Source organism: Oenanthe melanoleuca, chromosome 2 (genome assembly GCF_029582105.1).
Source record: "Oenanthe melanoleuca isolate GR-GAL-2019-014 chromosome 2, OMel1.0, whole genome shotgun sequence".
In the NCBI taxonomy this organism is placed as follows: domain Eukaryota; kingdom Metazoa; phylum Chordata; class Aves; order Passeriformes; family Muscicapidae; genus Oenanthe; species Oenanthe melanoleuca.
Window position 1 is genome coordinate 13,163,959 of NC_079335.1, and position 21,508 is coordinate 13,185,466.

General features: G+C 37.6%; 1 protein-coding gene across 6 annotated transcripts in view; it reads right to left on the bottom strand.

Moving 5' to 3' along the window:
- The window catches only part of COL14A1 (collagen type XIV alpha 1 chain), a 109,273-nt gene that overhangs the window by 69,792 nt on the left and 17,973 nt on the right, over positions 1-21,508 (bottom strand). For all 6 annotated transcript variants that reach the window (XM_056486015.1, XM_056486013.1, XM_056486014.1 and 3 more), the window contains exons 6-11: positions 6,312-6,467; positions 5,493-5,612; positions 3,981-4,145; positions 3,428-3,589; positions 2,010-2,158; positions 1,010-1,139 (exon numbers count right to left, since the gene is read on the bottom strand). In XM_056486015.1, coding sequence (XP_056341990.1) covers positions 1,010-1,139; positions 2,010-2,158; positions 3,428-3,589; positions 3,981-4,145; positions 5,493-5,612; positions 6,312-6,467 — 882 coding nt within the window. The remainder of the gene's footprint in view (positions 1-1,009; positions 1,140-2,009; positions 2,159-3,427; positions 3,590-3,980; positions 4,146-5,492; positions 5,613-6,311; positions 6,468-21,508) is intronic.

The following is a 21,508-nucleotide window of genomic DNA, read 5'->3' on the forward strand; positions in this document are numbered from 1 at the left end:
TTATCCCTGCAAAATCAGGCAGCAGATTTATACTCCTTCTGCATCGCTTGCCTCTTTTTAAACATCTCTTATGCATTTCTTTTTGCTCTCTGAGTTCTGTTACAAGTTTCTTGATCATCCATGCGAGCTTCCAGTCAGCTGGTCACCAGCTGGTCAGTGGAGACCCTCCCTGGGCTTATAGGATGTGATCTCCTCCTCCTCCTTGTTTCTATACATGAGCTGCAGCAGAGCACCTTCTCCTGCTGGCTCCTTCCTCGGTCAGGAAGTTGTAAACCACTGTAGAAATCCTACAAATTTCTTGAGTCCTGCTGTTCTGTTCTTTCAGCAGATATCAGCTATTAATATACCACATATGGACTTCTTGTCTCCTTGGCTGAATTATAAAGTCACTCTTTACTTCCGTTCCTAATACCTGTCATATTTACTAAAAATCCTGCACTTTGTATGCAAATACATAAAACTGTAAATGTATTAAGTTTTATAATATCCCAAGCCATCATTTTACAAATAAGTCTAGAAGTTTACATTTATATTATTTATATTTTTCAAATAAATTATTATTTTTACAATACGAAAATAATTAAATCATTGAGAAAGAAACTTACAGAGTTACCTTGAAATCTTTGGCACTGGTTGGAATCACATGCAGGTATTTCCTGTCCCACCTAAATCCCCACTCATCAGATCATCTCCAGCTACAAATCTAGTTTGTAAAACTTGGCTCCACACCCAAAACATAGGAATGTTCTAATTTAGGATTCAATGCAACTGACTTCAAAGTTCAGCCCAGAGATAAAACCTTTCTCAGTGTTTAAATATCCACAGAGCATTTGGACATAGGAGCTTAGCCCAGAATTATTAAAACAAAATTTAATTCAATGCAAATGCACTAAAAGAAGGTAAATTGAAAAAGACTCCCTTCTGTGTTTAATTTTGACAAAGACTAATGCCTACAATGTGATTAAATGCAGACAGTCAAATCTGCAGCAAGCACACCAAGGATACTCACGAGTGGTTTCTGTTCCTCGGAGGCCCTCACTGGCAGCGTTGGAGTAGATAGCAAACACAGCTATCTGGTACTCAGTTAAAGACATCAGGTTTTTCAGAACTGCTGTTGACACACTTCCATCTACCACAACCTGTTTAAAAGAAAATTTAACTAAATAGGCATAAAGCAAACAAACCATATTACCATCAAATCAATCAATCCCTCTTTCTGGCAATTTTTACACTGTACTAAACCTCAGTTCAAAATGTTTGTGGTATAAATAGCCATGCAGAACAAAGGAAGAGCTTAACTGAATAAAGTGTACGGAATACAGTGTAAGCGTGTGTACGTAGCACTTTTTTATATAATATCATCATAAATATTTCTTTAGTACTACATATACACACACAGAGTACTTCAACATTCCATCAACACATATCCTAAACTAGTTTCTAGGGCAAAAGGAAACAAAACATAATCTTAGTTAAATCCTTTTGCTCTTCTACATTTCCATTCAATTTGATAAGTTGTCAGCTGGAGTCAAAAGCTTGTTCCACTGCATTTTTTCCATCTACAAAATGTTGAAGTCCCATCCAAATGAACAATTCTATCCAAATTTTCAATGACCAGTTGTAGATTTCCCAAAATGTATAATCTTCCTTTTATTAATATTTTTTTCTTAAAACTGAAAATGTGGCTTACCATCACCTCCTACCTCTTCGGTTCTTGTAAACAGAGTGGTGCAGGGGGTGTCAATAGAATTGTTTCAAGTAACCGTTTGTGTAAGGACCCCACCCCCTTAAAGTGATTATTATTATAGCACTTAATTTACTTTACATTGTATGACAGACATATAGCCTGGCTAGTACCTAATCTTTGTCACCATCCAGTGTGACCAACCTTATTACTGAAGCCCTCATAGAGAATTTCAGGGTGTATTTAAAAGAGGACCACAGATTTCCTGTCTGGTTAGTTGCCCCTGTTGCATTAAAAACTTTTGGGCAGCTTTTCCTCCTATTACCTCTTCTGGCTGTCCTCCTCGAGTGGGGTAGTACACAACCCTGTATTTTTCCACTTTGCCTGGTGCATGGGTCCAGCTAACCCGGAAGCCTCTGGCTGTTACCTCTGAAGTGACCAAATCTGAAGGAGTCCCAAGAGAAGCAATTGCTCCTAGGTTGGAGATAACAGAAATTTTTAGTCCCTCTGCATAATAATTGCTTGGTTTGTTATATTTGCTGAAGCTCTAAATATTGTTTCTCATCAGAAAGTAATTGGCTACTGCACACTTATTTAGGTTCTTTTCAATGTAAACAAAGAAGTAATAATGAGTACTGCATACGGGACTAAAGCCCCCTGGTCTTTCAGAAACCTTTATATGAAAATCACAAAAATACAACACCAAGTCTCTTCCTGACCTTATTCCCATCACTATTTCCAGACCTTTCTGCTGTTTTTTTTTTTTTTTTTTTTTTCTTGTTGCTTTTCTCCCAGTCATGAAAAGCATACAAGTACATATACAGCTGTGATCTCCTGTGCACCTCAGCAGGTTGGAAACTGATACAGCCTGCTGAAGAGACACAGTGAACTCTGGCAATCATCCTTTTCCACAAAGATGTCTAATCTATCCACGTTTTTTCCCATTTTCCTCTGCTCAAGAGAGTCTTCCTTATTGATATATATTATATATATTATATATTCCATATATCCATATATATTATGAGAGAGAGAATAACTCAGCATTTCTGTGATATTAAGGAATCTCAAACAAATAAATAGAAACAAAATTTACTGAAACTTTTCAGAAAGAAAGGCCTCAGGTAGAATTGTGTTTCTGGCAAATGGCAAATTTTTCATAGCCATTTCTTTTCTTCAGAAAAACCAAAATAATTGTAGTCAGAGGAGGCTTTTTCATACAAGAATAATTTTCTTCACTGCCATCTTTTCCTGTGAACCAAAATATATTTTTTTGTATTAAATAAGAAAAAGAGAAAAAAAATCTATCATGAGGAGGGACAAAGCAATCTAAATAGTTGAAACTCTTTGAGTACTTATGAGACAGTAAAACAATTAAGTTAGGAGATGGAAAGCACAGCATGAACATAACAATTCCATGTGCAGCTGTTAAACTAATTCATCTCCAAAAGATTTCCTAACCCTCCACTTGGAAATAGTTACAGCAGAAAGAATGTACTTTTTTTTTTTTGTACTACCAAATACCATAATATTTACCTCTACTAAAAACAGAGCAAAAGATCAGAGATATCTAAACATAATATCTAAATAATAACTAGGAAGATAACTTCCCTGACAGTGTACTTTTATTGCAAGCAAAGGAATATATAGCATGAGTCTAGTGCCAGAAGCCAGCCTAGAACGGCAGGTATTTGATTTGTAGCTCTAAATTAATCACAAGTTACATTAAATTTTGTTTCTGTTCACCTTTGATTTCTTTTTCCTGCTCCTCTACTCGTGAGCACACTGTTCTGGTAAGACCTTCTACAATGGTATGCATGAAGTTGAAGTCAGCCACGTTGTAGACATGTGTGCTGTCAGGCTCAGAGGCAATCTCTTTGAGTTCATTTATATCTGCATTCTTTACACCTTTTATTGGAAAGGAAAATAAAGAAAATATTTGCAACGAAAAAAAAAAAAAAGTCTTGTATACACAGGGATTGATAAAAAATTGCTAATATAAAATTCTATTTGTTTTAATGACCAGCTACAAATTGCTGTTTTTAAGATCTCAATTCAAGATGTCAATTTCTGCCAGTGTGACATCATTTCAGCTGTCTCATGAAAATGTAGCATCCATGTATACTGCTAAATTCCAGTTATAACACCAATGTTGCAAGCAATGCTTATAAGAGACACAAATTAATGGTGACAGTTATTGGATACAGGCAGAAAAGAACACTTCCCTAGCACAGCCAGCAAGAGATAAAAACACACCAGAGCACAATGTGACATGAACATGGTATGGCAGAATACACACCAATAGCAAACAGCTCAATGCCAGCATCCCGCAGGTTTTTAGCAGGAGGGATGACATCATCTTGGGACTTCCCATCAGTGATCAGTATCCCAATTTTAGATACTCCAGGTCTTGCACCTGCTTCAGGCTTAAAGCTGTTTTCCAAAATGTAAGTTAAGGCAAGACCTAAAAAAGAAAACATTTTAAAGACTTTTACAGATGGAAATATCCATTAGTTTTGCTAATATCAGAGTGTTTTTCTACTCAATTTAAAATTCTGATTAAGAATAAGCATAAAAGAAGAATTTATTTACTGAAAAACTAAATTCCAACAAACAGCATAAACTACAGAGAAGCTGAAACTTATTTTTAGCAGTGTTTTGATCAATCAATGTATTTTAAACTGACTATGAAAACCTAAATAGATATTCCTGCAAATGTATCATCTTTTTTTTTCTTACTCCACCAAGTTCTACCAAGTTAGAATAGGAGGTTCCTTCTCCTCCTACCTGAATTGCTTATATGAAAGCACATGGTCTGGATAGCTTAATAAATCCTCATTTTATAGATAATCCTATTTTTATTTGGTTTTTTGTATTTTTTCTAATTTTCAAACTGAAAAAAAAAAAAAAAAAAAAAAAGCTTTATTTATGCTCGGGGAGAATTTGATTTTAATAAATATTAATTATTTAAAAGGAAATAAGAACAACAGCTCCAGAACAACCTTACACATCACAATGTGATCTTATCTCAAAATTCATTTTAAGTCTCCTGAACATTTCTAACATCCATATAAAATAATCACAATAATTTACTACTTCCTACCACCCAGTAACCTCATCCCTAGAATCATACTGGAGTCTTCTGCCCTTTGTCCCACTGCAATCACTCCTTCTATCAAAATAAAGATTGTTGCTCATTGTTTCTCCTTTTCCTTACCCTCCAGGGGGAAAAAAAAAAAAAAAAAAAAGGCAATTTACTGAAAGCCATGTCTGGATCTTCGGATATATTATTCCAACATCACTAACTGCTGCTTTGATGACACTGGAATTGTATTCAGAGACTGTATTTTTCCCAGACTGTTAGGCATCCCCCTTTTAGCCATCACTAAATGTCTCTGGGGTGTCAGTGCTTTAACTGCTAAAAGGTCAATGGAAATCTAAAAGCCCTGGGTGGTCATTTGTAAAGTTAGTATTACCAGTTGTCAAATACTGGAACAACATTCTTTCCTTCTCCAGAATAAAGCTCTGTGCATGGACATTATAAATGGATTTTGCATTTTGTTCCCAGCAGGTAAAAGATTTTACTTCCAGCACAGAGAATTAGGTAACTGCTTCATGAGACCCTGTCCTGATTCCCAGTGAAGTCAATGGACAAGCACTTCAGAAAAGATTTAAATGACACTGGATAAAGCCATTGGCAAGCTGCAAAACCCCTATCCTTTTTACCCTTCATAATAAGCACTGACACTTCTTGGGCTATGCAGCAGAATATGCTTTTAACAAAAGGCAGAAGCCCAAACACACACAGTACCTGTTAATGTGTTCCCTCCCTTATAAGGCAGATTACGGACTGCATCCAGAACAGCATCCTTGGTGCCATAGGCATTCAAGTGCCACTCAATTCGGGGGTCACCACTGTACTGTGCAAGACCTAAAGAACCAGAAAGTAAGGTAATCCATCAGACAATAAAGCAGGTTTGTTTTTTTTCAAGCATATATACTTTATGTACTTGGTTACCACTACATCACCAATCAGGTTAATGCAAGTAGCTTTGCTACTGTACTAGAAAAACTGCATTGGTTGACAACAAAACATAGTATGAAGTTTTTCTGGTGACAACTCCACAATTATAACTTTCAAAGCCTTTTCCACAATTAAATGAAAATTAGATGAAAAGCAAAGACATACAAAACGTTTTCAAGAGTTATTAAGATTACAAGAATTTTTTTTAAGAACAGTTTTATTTAATGTACTTTTGAACAGTAGCAGATCAGAAATATAACATTTCAGCCAGTTTAAACACAAGAAAATCCATTTGCTGGCACATTCTGCCTGCAAAAATTAAACTGCAAGCGTTTGAGGCTAATGCTGACTGAAGTCATTAAGAGTGTTTCCACTGTTTTTATTTTTCCATGGACATTGCATTAGAGTTATCTAAGTTGAGGATCACAGTAAACTGTGAGGAATTAATACTGCAAACATCCCATCATTATTCTGATGAGAGAAATCCTAGTGCTAGATGGGGATGAATCTTGCACAAAAATGGTAGCATTAAGCTGTTAACTATCCTGAAATGATAACACCTTTATACTGCTACAGAAATATTAGGAAAAAACTGTGGCACCTCACCTACTCTTGTTTTCTCAGATCCCACATTGAAAGCAGAAACCAGGTTTTCCAGGAACAGTCGAACGAGCCTGAAATTGAATCTGCCAATACTCCAAGAACCATCTACTAGTATCACAATATCTGCAATTGCTGGAGTTTTACAGGTAAACAGGCTTCCTGTAAATCATTAAAATTAAACCAATATTATTAATTCAACAATAAAATTGCAATAATAAATATATTCCTTCTCCCACCAAGCTTTGCAATTAAAGCCTTCTTCCTTAGTCAGTAAGGAAAAAGCAAAATGACTAAATGTGCCTAACTTCAATTATAGAATAGTCTGGCCATTATCTACTTCAGTTTTTTCATTAAAGCATTCAGAATTACTTTTGGGAGACCTATGGAAAGAAACCCTTCTTCTAAAAATACTTGAGAAAGAAAAAATTAACTGTTGTATAGCACAACCAAACCAAGAGTTGGTTTTCATTCCAATGCACATATACAATTTCAGTCCCCATACACAGGGCATGACACACAGCCTTAGGCACAGACAATGCAGAGAGAGAGACCTAGAGATGCAGACACAAAAAACAGTTTTCAAGGCTCCTTTCACAGTCAACAGAGAAAAACAGGTGTTTCTATACATCTCAAAAGCCTTACAGAAAACCACTGTAGACTTGTAAATCCAGAAGTCAATCTCACTCCTGGGAGTTGAGTAAAACTGAAGGCCAATTGAATACACTGTATTAAACCTAAGTAGGAAGTGCTCAATACAGCAGAGGTAAAATGCAAAGGCCTCAGATTCAAATTCACAGTTTCTATGAGAACAGGCATGAGAATGAAGCTTTAGTCTTACAGGTATACAGAAAACAGAAGAATACGAATCATTAAAAAAATAAATCAAACAAACAAAACAACAAAGTATCTGATGAGAATTAGGAGAAGTACATACTAGTGGTCTCTAAGGTCTAACTAACCAGCAGGAAAATCAAAGGAAGGGAAGCAGAGATTAGACACAAATTGCACTATAAGCCAACAGAGAAGCATAAACTGAAGTGCCACATTCAGTTTGAGAAAATGCCAGGAAGAGAAGGGAATGGAAAAGTTTTTCAGAACCTCAGACAGAATTGCCATATTCCACAGAAGTGGATGTGTGACTGTAAAATTAAGGTTGCTAAAACAGTAGACTAATATTGTAGGGAAGAAAAAAAAGGGATGATATTACACAGAGGTAAGAAATGAGAGCTTATGTTTGAAGTACAAAAATATTGATTGGCTATAGAATAAGGAGGGAAATAGGAAAGACAAAGCAAAGCAGGTTAAGTAGAATAGATATGATGCATCACAAACCACTTAGGGATGAAAACCATGTCTCTCAGTACAGTAAAAAAAATACAGCTTAGTGAATTAAGCTGCAGGCCAGTTTATATCATAATTTTTGTCAGGATCCACTACATAAGCTGCTTCACAAAGAATACTAACAGTTCAACGTGGTGCTAACAGCAATCACCAAGTACACTGCCAGAAATGAACTGATTTGAGCAGAGATGTTCAAAATACAAGAAGCAAATAAAATAAATCAGTGAGAAATTATCTAAAAGGTGTTTGCATTAGCTCCCAAGAAATTCTCCTGATACATAAAATAAAACATATGGTTAGCAACTTTAAGCTATCACAACATATTACTAATGACAATCTTTCCATTAAATATAAAATGATAATCTCACAGGCAAAAGCACTCTGATGTGCAGAAGGAGTTCAATTGGTAATAATTATGCGTTAGATTCATACTGTAGTGTAAATCCACTGAGCATTAAACCCAATCCATAAAGTTATAGTTAATGTCTTAAACGTGTACTACAAGTGTTTTTAGAAGAACAGGGAACATTTCCTACGTGCAGCTAGCAGTGCAAAATAAGTTCTAAACACATGACAAAAATTCCACTTACAAAGATGCCAAAGCAAATATTTTATTTTAGCTTTTACAGTACAAGACAACACTATTTGAATTGGCAACACATTTTAATGTATTGACACTGGGGAACATTTAGTTAGCATCAGAAAAATGATCTTAAATTGGAACATAAAATCCAAAAGAGGTCCAAATCTTTATGTCACTGAAGTCAACAGAAAAACTTCCCTTGATTTCAGTGGAACAGGAATATGTTTTGTGATTTAATAGAAATCTACTAGTCATGGCAAAAATTAATGTTTTAAATATCTTTGCCAAATAAACTTCCTGTTCATCAGTCGGCATTGTTTTCAGTATCTGTCTTCCATTAACACTGTGCCATTTTCACACTGGCCATGACTAGCATTGCAAGCTTCAAAAGAACTACTGGCAAAGTAAAATGCTACTCAACACCAGTAAGAATGAAAGCACAGGACCCCTGATTCACATCCAAGCAGCTGTACAATAGCACAGATGTACCTTTTCAGTGTTATCCCAGCAGTTTAATCAAAGAGCCCAAGGAGGATAACAGGATTTGTGTGCTTGTATTTTTCTTCTCTATTTCTAAAATCTTGTGCTGAGTATGAAACCCAGTTATTACCATTGGTAATATTTCATATCATTTCATATCAACAAGTTTTGCCTATAGGGCTTCTTTAATCCTGTAGTGATGGCTTTGTAATGAAAGCTTTTACCAGTTTTAGTAAATCCATTCAGTGAAGCAAAATCCAAGGAATAAAGAAAACAATAACAACATTCCTTTCAATGTTTTATTTCCACATCATCAGATCAATGCAAATAGTATAATTCAATTTTTTTTTGTTAAAGAAATGTGTGGTTTGATCCAAGATTGTACTGCAAGGTCACAGTGTGAAAATTTGTTTCATTCTTCGTAGGTAGGAGATACTTGTTGCATCTTTTCTGCATAAAATATTTAGGTTTTGTTACTTCTGTACACCCACTATTTTGCTTATGTTTTCTCCTTGTTGTACTTAATAGAATTGTAGAAAGTTCCCTAAAAGGGAATAAACAACAGTGAGATATTAAACAGAATAACACAGTGATAGAATCTTTAAAACCCGATAGGAATACAAACACCATGACATCCTAGTTATTAAAGTTAGTCTAAAAGACACAGTGTATAGCAAATAATTTCTGCACCCCACTGTGCTTAGCTAGTTCTTGCAAATGTCTTTTTCAACAATCTTTCCATACAATCATACATGGTCATTAATTCCTGTAGGGTTTGAGGAAAATTTTGAACATTTCAAGTATCTAAGCAACTTTAATAGGCAAATTTCCCCACAACCTTTCTTAAAGGAGGATGACAGCATATCATTCTATATAATAAAGCTTTCAACACTCAGTGTTTTAGTCTACTACAAGGTTCAATAGTGTGATCAGTCTTAATAGTGTTCTTATTTCCCTTTTACTTGGTCATCAAGAAAAGATTAGTGAGAGAGAAGATCCTGCTTCGCTCTGAATTATACAATACTCACCAGTTTTACAATTAGGACAGTAGGGAAGAGACCAGTTACCAAATTTTGTATCATGTTTCCTAATGTTATATAGAAATCATAATTCTGATTCAAGTGCTGCATTCCACAGCAAACAATAACAGAGCCTGTGATCTTTAGGTAAGCAAAAAAATAACAGAATTGCACAAATTGTAAAGTCAGAATAACAGCCTATATAGTTTACACCAGCAACTGTCTTCAGTTGTTTCACTTACCATTGGTGGAGAATTTTTATGGAGAGAAAGTAAAATATTAATGCACTTTCTGTAACAAATTTACAATCTCCCTAGCACTATTTGGCAGAAGGAACTTGCCACTCTGCCAGAAAGCTGAGGAGGAAGGGACTCTGCTCATTTCTACTTTTCACATAAGAAGGCACAGGCTCAAAAATTCACCTTCAAAGGCACCAACATACAGCAAAAGGCTACCAACAATGCTTTGGGGTGAGGTATTTGCAGAAAATCTGCCTCAGTACCACCAAAAATTATATTACTATGAAAGATTTTGGTTCCTTTGTTTCAGTGAATTTTTTCAAAGAGCCAGCATTGAAAGAGCTTCGCGTCTGCCAAACAAAGTTTTCTGGTTTTGATTCCTCAAGCCCCCAGACACTAAAGGTGATTTGCTGGCACTTCCAATATGCAAGTCTTACATCACTCTCAAGACCATGTCAAAACTGGCTGAGACTGAAGCCAATGATGGCAATGCTGAAAGAAAGATCCAGATAGAATTTTCTGGGATAGAGGGAGTGTTATTGGAGCCTGCAAAACATGACCTTTGAGTCATCCCACTGAAGGGAAGGGAGTGTAGAGAGACCTGAGAGAAGCTCTGGCAGTGTGGGGACTGCACAGAACACAGCAGGCTTGACAAGCTCCTGGAAACCCTGACCACCTCTCCACTGCTGCATTCCCTACCTGCAGCTATTCTTCCACACATGCCTTGTGAGCAAGTGAGCGATGGTAAAAACAGAAATTCAACCAAAAATCCTGCAAGCCTTACTCACACAGAAGTACAAAACTATGGTTTTTAATCTAGAGTAGGGTTCTTTGACTCTTGGAGTTAATACTACTATTCTTTGAAAGTTCCTTGAAAGTCAGAGGGAAAAGGAGTGAATACAAGCACATGGGAGGACTCAAGGCTTTAGACAAACCAGTTCAATTTGCATGCAGTTATGATACATTTTACAGAAACACATTTGATATTTTACCTCCCCTTGGTATGAAACTCTGTTCTCATTTCCAAGAGCCAAAACACACACTTCTTCTGGTAGAAGCTAAGACTATAATTCTTTCTGAGTCTGCAATATGTCGTTTCCTTTCTTACTCCCTGTCACAGTGGAAAGTCAAATAATATATGTGGAAGAAGAGGAAGAAAGTTCAAGTAGAGGTCAATAATAATAACACAGTATGAATAAAAGACTCCTTCATGAGATAACAAAGCACAAAAGGCAAGAAGCTTGATGACAGCAGTGAGTGAAAAATACCTTGTGAATAAAGCATGAATGACAGAGAACAGCCAGTCCTCCACAGTGACTGACAGCACCACACTGAGCAGAAGCACCACTGAGGACAAGGGCAATGTAAATCTACATCAGCAAAATGTCACAACTTTTTTTTAAAAGGGTTAAAAAAATTAAGGAACGTGAGGCAGTGTCTAGCTCCAAAATTCAGCAACTCACTAGTCCACACTTCTGACATTGATATTACTGTTCTGTGCTGGTGATATCATCCTTGCACTTGGACCTCACTTTAACACATCCCATATGTCAGGCCTATGGACTAGACAAATGCATATAACATAACTGCTGTTCTTTAAACTAGATCCAACCACAGCTTGAATTTGAAGGACTCAAATGTTGGAACATTAGGTTTAAAGAGCTGCCCAGCAAGGCTAGAAGTTTGTCCCTGGTCCCTAGGAAAAAAGAAAAATCAGCCAGCCCTTTTCCATGTGCCTTATTCCTCTCCAGGAAACTAATATAGCCCAACTGGCAAGGCTACAAATTTGTTATTTGGTGGAGTTGGAATATTAAGATTTACTGAATGTGTTTTGTCTAATCACATCATATTTGATAGTGAATACTGTAGTTCAAAAATTTTCTGCTTCCAAAAAGTACACAGCAGTTACTAAATATAATTTATAGCATACCTTCTGAATTTGAGGTCACAAAATGAATCAAAGCACTAGTTGATAACACATTAATTGCCTATATATACTGGTGATAATTCTCAAGTGTGAGAGAATGAAGCATAGAGCCATTTTCTATGCACTTTTCCATACACACTCAATGACAATTGTACTTCTGCAGCAAGTAGTCACTAGCCAAGAAAAACTTCTAGAACTTTCTTTCTGAATCTGAACTTTTTAATTTGAGAGGCAAAAAAGTAACTGAAAGAAAGTGCTGATATCTTCTTACAGACCATTGTTAATTGACAGCACTGAAGAACACAATACCTGCAGCAGCTTACCAAACAGCAACACTGAACACTCCTGGTCTGAGTACCTACATAGAAAAATGTGTTTTTTAATTCCCCTGAATTTGAGAGTTTAAAACATTTGTTATAATTTCTCTTCCAACAGGAAACATGTCAACACAGAACAAAACGTGCAAGTTTTTCCTAACCTGAAGCCCAGCCTGACAATATATTGCATCCAATTAGCCACAATTTGCACTGAAGATGATCTGCAATCCTCCTGTAAAGTACACAAAACCTAAGAAATTCTTCTACAGATTTTAGTGATAGCTCTCTACTTCTCTTTTCTCTCAGTTCTGCCTTGGAGTGCATGAGTTTTTCAAATGAAACAGCTGTCTCAAGATCTAAATTACTTTCCAAGACAGAAAACTCTATTTTTTATTAATATGTCATATTTATCCACCATTCCTATGTAACAAATATACCAGAATTTAAAAGGCTTATTTCTCCTTTTTCTTTAATAAGGTATGAAATGCTTGACAGTTTTCTTTGGCTGTCTAGAAGACAATTATTCAGAGCACTTCAGACAAAAGTGGTACTCAGGAATCCTCAACATTAATTAAGGTGTACATCTATATCCCTCTAAACCATGAAACTGGACTGTGCCTGAGCTTGTAACACAACAGGTAAAGTAACAGAAAACAGCCTTCTGAAAGAACAGTCCGTGTACTTATGAAAGTAGTTAACACAGAAATAATTAAAAACCAGTTGAAACAAACTGCTACAGCACAGTTAAGTTATAGCTCAGCATTATGGATCTAAGTACACATGACATTATGGACAGTGTTTCTAGAAACAAAAAAGGTTGGTGCAATACAATTACAGTGCAAAAAGCTCCCAGATTTGAGGCTCTATATTAAATTAATGCAGTTCTTGAAATAATATTTTCATAATACAACCAGTGTACATGTTTGCATAAATACAAATATGCAGTGATCTTTAGAAGCATTGCTAATTTAGGATGTCATGTGTCGATCTACAAAACTCAGGATGAAATTTGTGTCCTCTTGAATGTAGCAACTCTTTCATTCTCTAACTACTAGAGGTGTCTGAGTGAATATCTAACTGAGAAATCTCAACTCCCAGAATCGCAGGGTAGGAGAGGCAACAGCTGCAGATTGCTCTGGGTCATGTCCAGTCAGGCTGAAGAGTCTCCAAGAGAAAGAAAGACTCCACAGTCTGAGTAACTTGCTCCAGTGCTTTACCATCCTCACTGCAAAATAAGTGTTTTCTTTGATTAAATACAATTTGCAGTTACTTTAGTTTGTGTCCACTGCCTCTTGTCCTTTGAGTGGACACCACTGAGAAGAATCTCTGTCTTCTTTACTCATTCCAGAGTGTATTTTTACACAGTGGAAAGATCTCTCAAACTTGCTGTCCTCCAAGCTGAACGTTCCAACCACCTCAGCCTCTCCACTTATGAAAGATGCTCCAAACCTTCATTCATGTCCATGGCCTTTCAATGGATGCTTTTCAATAAGTCCATGTCTTTCTTCTACTGGGGAGCGAGCCCAGCACTGGACACATGTGACTTTTCACATGTGGCTTCACCAGGGCTGGGCTGAGGGGAAAAATCACCTCCATCAATCTACTAACAGCTTCCTTCACAGTGTAGCCCAGGAGGCTGTTTGCCTCCCTTGTGACACCCCTGTCACCTGCCTCCCAGGGCTTTTTCTGCCAAGCTCCACACCAGCATGTGCTGCTGCCTGGGGTCATCCCTCCTGGGGCAGCACTCTGTGCTTCCCCTGCTGATCTGGCACGTTTAACACCACCGCCCTGCCTATGCACTGAGCTAAATTTGGATGTTGAGTTTGAAAGGTCTTGAGGGTATGGAGAACAGAGATAAGAGTGGTATTTCACAGGCCACAGGAGCCACCATCTCTGTGCTCACAATTTACAGTTTTCCCTTCCTTTATCATACTTTATCATTACCTACCTTTATCACCAATGCAAAAAACCAGAAATTTTAGCCCACACATTTTTAACCACATAAACAAATCAAACCCGAGCAAAGACCCTGCTGACACAAGTTTTCACTCTTAAATAGCTGTCTGCACCACTATGCAGCTCTAATTCTGCTAACTTTACTGCATAAATGGAAACTAAATATACTCAGGCACCAAGCTGGTATTGGTGTTCCAGAGAAGCTCCTTTGGGTATTCCAGAAGGACAGAATACAAGAATGCCACAGCTCTGGAGAATAATGAGCCAAAGACACACACACACACCAAACTCAGCAGTCAGATAAGGAAACGGGACTCCCTCCTTACACACAGAGTAGTATGATCAGTACAGCCAACCAGAACAGGTGAGAACACCTCTGAGGTGGAAAATGTGGTCCCCACAGCCAGGTAAATTCCACTTTAGCTACCACCTGGCACCTTTTAACCAAGAGACATATCTCAGCTGTAATACCAAGGCTTACTCAGCACACAGGATACCAGGAAAAGGGTCTGACAGCCCAGGAACAGAGTCCTGTATCAACAGACCCAGAATGGACATGAAGACCTCAGATCATGCAGTAAGGGTGGAAATTACCCTGAAATCATCTCTCCTCATTACAAGTTCAGGCTTGCTATTCAACAAATGAATGAGACTGATTATGAAATAAGACTCTCCTCCTCTCAAAGGGGGAACTGTAAAGACCAGCCTTGAAAGGGAACTTGTACAGCAGGCAACTAAAACCCAAAAATTGGGTATGTTATAGTTGTATTCAACACAAGGCCATCTCACAGTCCCTGAAAACAGATACCAAAACTTTAACCTTTCTCTCCCATTTTGCTGATCGTAGTATAGAGCAAAGAAGATTCTTCATCAGGATACGCAAATCCACGAGTTTGCTGATGAATGCATCAATCCTTTACGATAACACATTCCTACAAGAGGTTCTTGGTCTTGCACTTCAGCCTTTTAGACTATATCTGTCTGCTACCACCTCTCCAAAGCTCTTTTTGGTTGTTCTTCAAAGTTTAAAAAAGTTTCAACTTGTTGCCATGTAGCTTCCATGTTATATCAAAGACAAGCACCACTCATGACATACCAAGATGTTTGCCTAGCATATACATAGTCCTGAGCAAGCCTACAGACTTCAGACTGTGAATTCATGCTGCCAGATGATGAAGAACTGTTAAGGAATGTCTCAGCAGGGTAGTAATGAAAGTGTTTCAATAATGAAGCATGTCAACACAGACCCTGAATCTGACTTTTGGGAACATGCCTCGCTGCCAGCAGAATTCAGCCATGCCAGTGCACTGTTGATTGGATGGATACTCAAGAGCTAATGACCTGAAGAGATGAAAATCAGTCTGAAGATAATGAAAGACCATTCATTCAGCTGAGCTTCTATTAATCCATCATTCAAGAATGTGAATAGCAGCCTCCCACTTCAACTAAGAATAAATTGCACAAAAGAAGGTCAATGCCTTAGGGAAAGCTACCAAAGGAAAAAAAGAGGCCAGACAAGTTTTCAGTTGGTAATAGTTCAGATTTATGAAGCATTATACATATTTACTGTGCAGATATGAGGAGAAACATAATACAAGGGTTATAAATATGAGGATAAGCATCTTTTAAATCAGGTTATCAATCTGATATCAGAAGCTGGATCACTTTATCAAAAAAAATGAAACTTCCATTTAGGTCCAAGATAGGGTAAGTCTCTCTTTCTACTCAGAGAGTTGTTCTTTTTCCAAACTGCAGATTCTCCAGATATCAATGTCAACACTGTGTCTACACTTCAGTGAAGGAGATGCATTCAAGGAGAGTTCCTAGGGAGGGACATTTTGGATCACAGAAAGGCAATCTCCAGCTTCTACCTGGCCAGGAGCACTTATGAGAAGTAATACACACAACCTTAACCAGATCCTAATATACTGTCAGGAAGAAATGCATTCCTTCCCACAGAAAAGCAGAGCCAGGAGATAAAGTCACTGGAATCCCTTGGCAAGAATGGAGATTGGTCATCATTTCTAATGTCAAGCTTTCTATTTTCAGAATAAAGCAAGGGTTTGTCATCTGGAACATACAAGTTGAAGAAGACATCCAGTAACCTCCAAATTAATACTCATTCTCAACCTAGACTAATGCAAATAAATAAAATTTTACACCTATTCAGAACAGACAAGTTTGTCTCTTACAAACACATAAGAGAGACTTCTTTATGTTAAAATCAACCTCTTGCTCCCAATCTCTCTCTGTCTCTCTCCTCCCTGGAATTTCTTCTGTCAGGATCAAAGTGTACAACTCAACACAAACCATTTCCCAGTTCCAGGCTTCACAGTAATTTCCAGGACTTTGGTTTCAAGCTTGCTGTCTCTCAAAAGTATATTTTTCTCTTATTCTGATTATATGAACACACTTGTGTGCTACTTAATTTGCAGCATTTACATCTGCCATCTGGCCAATCTCTAAATGTAGCTTGCTTAGTTTTCTCCAAAACAGTTACCAAATGATAGCAAAAGTAAAGCACTTAAGAATTCTGTCCATGTCAGTGCTGATATTTCCCATCACGTTTTTCAGTCATGAGAGACCAGAAGGAATCTTCCAAATTACGCTGGCCAGGTCCATAGAAACACTGCCATTGCAGAATGAAATCCAAGTTTCAAGTAATACTCAAAGGACCCAAAAGCTATTTCCTCCAGAGAAATCCTCACAATGAATTCCGGGAATAAGCATTGCTCATCCACAGCAAAATGAGCTAAACTTTCTGGACAGTAAAGAGGCATTTATCCAAGAGTTTCCTTGTGTCAAAGTTCTCCTGTAAGTCCTCCAGTATTAAACAAGGAATTTCTAATATACAAAGCTCTGCATGGCAGCTCACAGGTTTACAATCTAGCTTGGAAACCCAAAAGATGCCACTCATCAAATTCTATCTTCTGAAAAGTGCAGAAGCCAACATGGCCTGGGTACAGCATCCAAAGTTCACGTATCAAAGAGAGCAATGGCATATTCTGACAAGTCTACTTCATCTCCTTAATATAACAGATATTTTCATCACCTAAAGCTGAGAGAGAAAATGAGGAGTCCCAGGGAAGAATGGAAAGCCATGACATTTGGCACAAATTAAAAAACAATCACTGTTAAAAACCCCATGTTCTGATGACCTAACATGGATGGGGACAGGACTGCTGGGCAGTCCAGTGCAGATATCTTTTAGCACACATCAGGATGGTGATCTAGCCACACTGAAACCACTGAGACCACTGTCTGTAGGTATTTAAATGAGAACCCTATTGGCAAAGTTCAGAGGGTCAGGTGCTGCTTTCACTAGAGAAAGCTGAGATAGCAGATATCATGGATTCTCTGTTTGGGCTAAGGTTGGACAGAGCAAAGCCAACTGAGTCCAAAGCCAAAGAGACAGAGTCTGAAACCAAAATCAGGTCTACAAAATAATGCCTGAGCTAAGTAACATCAGAGTGATCAGAAGAACATGGTGAGGGGAACATAATAATAAATAATGCTTGCCAAAGCTTTCTGGTGGTCCAAAATTTCTAATAAAGCTGGAGCATGGTCCAAGCATTACCCACTCTTCTCAAGGGAGGCATAGGGATCTGGGGCCACTCCCCTTGAAGAAGCATAGAAAATAGATCCATTTCTGTGTTCATAGAACTGTTAGTTGATTAGTAAATGCTAGAAAAAGCAAGTATACACCACACACACAAGAGCTATTGACAATCAGGTCAAAGGACTGCATGTCACTGCATGCCACTCAGTGCTGAAGGGCAGCTTTTGCTAAAGACTACAAACATTTGTCAAGATGGTAAGCACAGAACTGAAAAGTAAACAGAAAAATCCTGAAGTAACAGCCTACACAGAGCACACAGCCTCAGGTGTGAGGCAGCTAATGACAGGAGATGTGCATCCATGACAAGGTAATGCATCCCCATACACCCTACAGGCACAGCAAAGGTGAAATATTAGCCTCAGTATTATGCAGAGACATCTTTTAGGGAAATGTAACCTAGAATTTAGAGAAATGCAATCAATAGTTCTAAACTTCAATATATTTTCTGATGCAGACTTTCATTTACAAATATCCAAAAATGAAACCTATCACATAGGTTATTTAAATATTGCAGAGCACTTCTGTCTCTGAAGTAGGTAATGTTTCCATTTTGCAGCACCAAGAAACTGATGCTAAAGACTAATGGCCAGGGTTATCTCTATGCTTCAGAATGGAGAATAAGGTAGAAGATGTTGAGCGAGCTTGTTCTGAGCGGGGAATTCCATTCACCAGGGAGAGTGCTGTACTGAACAGGATCACTGCACTGCTATTAGTTTTGGAGTAAACTTAGTTGCAACTGGTTCAAGCAACCCTTCAATGTTATACTGAACTGCACTGGAACAAAAGAAAACAAAACGGGAGCAGAAAACTTTGTGTGTTTTCCTCCTGTGTAATTCCAGCATAGACCCAGAAACTAAACAATTAGTACACAGGTTTCATCCTGCTTGCATCTTCTGAAATCAGAAACACATTTGGATGACTTGTTCTTACTTCATAACATGGTCTGTGTGGTTCAGACTAGTGGGTCACAGCCGAGGGGGGAACGAGACAGGGGACACAGGAATGAGTACCTGGGGATTGTGCAGGATGTAACAAGATGTATTTAGGAGAGGAACCAAAAGCATTGAAAGGTAGTTTGGGGAAGAACACACATGGGAAAGTAGAACAATAAAGACATCAAGGGGAACAGTTCCATCTGCACAAATGGCTAGTTAGTACTTGCTTGGCCAAGTCCTGTGCTTGATCACCCCAGACCTATTGGGACTACATGCTCAGTCTTGCTACTGGCTGGTGCTGGGGCACTGGGATAAAGGGTTCAATGGTCCCCAAAGCAAGACAAAAAAATAGCATTTAAAGTGGAAGACGTAAGTACTTTCCAACAAACTTTGCTTTTACCCTCAGATTGCTGAAGCAGAAAAATGTGCAAGAGCTAAGAAAAGACAAAGACTGCTTAGGAAGAACATAATGGTAATGGGGGAAAATGCCCACACAGCATAGTTACCATTTCTTTCTTCTGCTGCTCATAATCAAGACTTAAAGTGTCCTCCAGAAAGCTCAAGGAAACCCTGCTAGTAAATCAAATTATGGTTCGTGTAAAGTCAAAGTTAATGAGTTCCATAGCCCAGGAGTTCAGCGAGTAATAAAAAAAATCATGACTAAAACCAACATTTGCAGTTACATTAGCCAGGATGAAGTGAGTAAAACTATGAAACACTGCCAATGAAGCAGAAGTTCAGAGGGTATTCATTCCTGTGGCTTAGTCAAATACCTCACAGCACTCATTTCACACTGTCTAGTAATACTTACTGAAGCATCTGACATTAACTAAACAGACAAGTTAATGAATTAGATAATTAGTCTCTTCAACTGAATAGTACCTTAATATACCTCTCTGTGGATTTTTCCTACTCTGCTTAAATAGTGCCATTCAGCAGCTATAAAATTATGAATGTCAAAGCTCATTTGCATCAAATATAGTAGGAATGTTGAAAGAAGAATGGAAAGCAGTATATTTTTTAAGCTTACCACACCTCTCATTTCTATCACTATCAGAAGACTGATTCCACCTCACTCCAAGAGCTAATAGAAATCTCAGACAAGTATACTATAGCATTTTGAGGAAAGATATGCCTTTTGCATTGTGTGATAGATGCATAGCACTGAATCAAAACACATTATATTAAAAAAAAATTCAGAAACATTTTCATTGAAAGATTGCAGAAGTTAAGTAAATAATAACATCACTAATAATGTACTAACATTAAGTTAGTTTTTTATAATTTTTTCAAAAACTATCCTACCACAAAACACAATAATTCTGGATATGTCTACACAGTTTATAGAGGCAACTGAGCACTGGCAGATCACACTCACCTGAAAGAAACTGCAGGCACACTTATTATTACTAGGCAGGTAGGTATCACATGAGAGATGGCTTCAGGCCTCTTTTCAGAAGAACACTTTATGATACTAAACCCTGAAAGCACTAAAACCTCAAAATTTAGTACAATATAATCAAAATCTCTTCTCTGCATATCACTGAGTATTGAAGAAAAGGAGAGTAGGAACAGCATGTGTTAGAGGTAGCTGGGACCAAATGAGCAGCTATTCTCCATTGTATTTATAACTTGTATATGTATATATCTGTGTGCATAACCACAATCACAATAATAATATCAGTAACAAATGTTAAATTCATTAAAGGTCACTAATATTTATTTCTTTCAAAGGAAATCGTACAGGTAATTTTTACCTCTTCCTCAAAAACTTTTTTATTTTAATTAATATACAGTGCAAGACTATTGATCAAGGCATATGAAGTCACTATTTGCTGTTTTTAACATTATTTCAGGTTATATTACTTACATACAGATAATGCAACCTGACATTTATACCTAATGCCAAGGTATGGCATTACACAGCTCATTATACAGAGCTTCTGCTTTTTCTAACTCTACAGCCCACACGATTTCTATGCTGTTTTTCACTCACCCACTACCTAATTTTTCCATTCCCAAGTTGTCCATTCTATACTCATGGACAATAGATTAGTTATAAATTCTCTGTCCTAAATTTCTACCTGCTTGTCCCACTCTTCCATTCTGTGGAACTCAGATCTAGCTTTTATTGTCAATCAATTTCTCCTAGAGTTTCCTCTGTATTCCATTTGGGCAGGGAACAATGGGTGTGACAACACTGATTGTCTCAGAGCTTCTAGCTGGATTTCCTCCAGCCCAGAGAGCTCAGCTAATGTTCTACCAGTTTGGCTCCAAGCATATGGTAAAGGTGACTCCCATCAGAGAGAGGCACTCAAGGGATTGAAAAGCTGCAGTTCCCCCAGGTGTTTTAACTCTGCACCACATCACTGTATTTTCATAGAAAACAGTAAAAAAACCACACCTGCCCCTAATGGACTTGCTCTGGGGTGAAACACAATTTTGATTTGGGAAGGTTGAACAAACCACCATGTTCTGGGCTGCGCAGTGAAGATTCCTGACCTCCCTAACCAGTCATACTTACTGTATGACTCTATTACAAGTATGCTACAATGAGAAAGCAACATTGTGATACATAAATCAGTCTTTTATGGGAGCTTATTTCTCATTGTTTGTATGTCTACAGACTATGTAAGGCTTAACCTGTGACACTTGATTCAGAAGAGAAATCTGACCCATACATGGCCTATGCTGTCCCAAATCATCTTGATTTGAGATTTGCATAAGGGAATTTCTAAACAGGACAGGTTAAAGACTGTGCAAATTCTTTACTCTGGTAAAGAA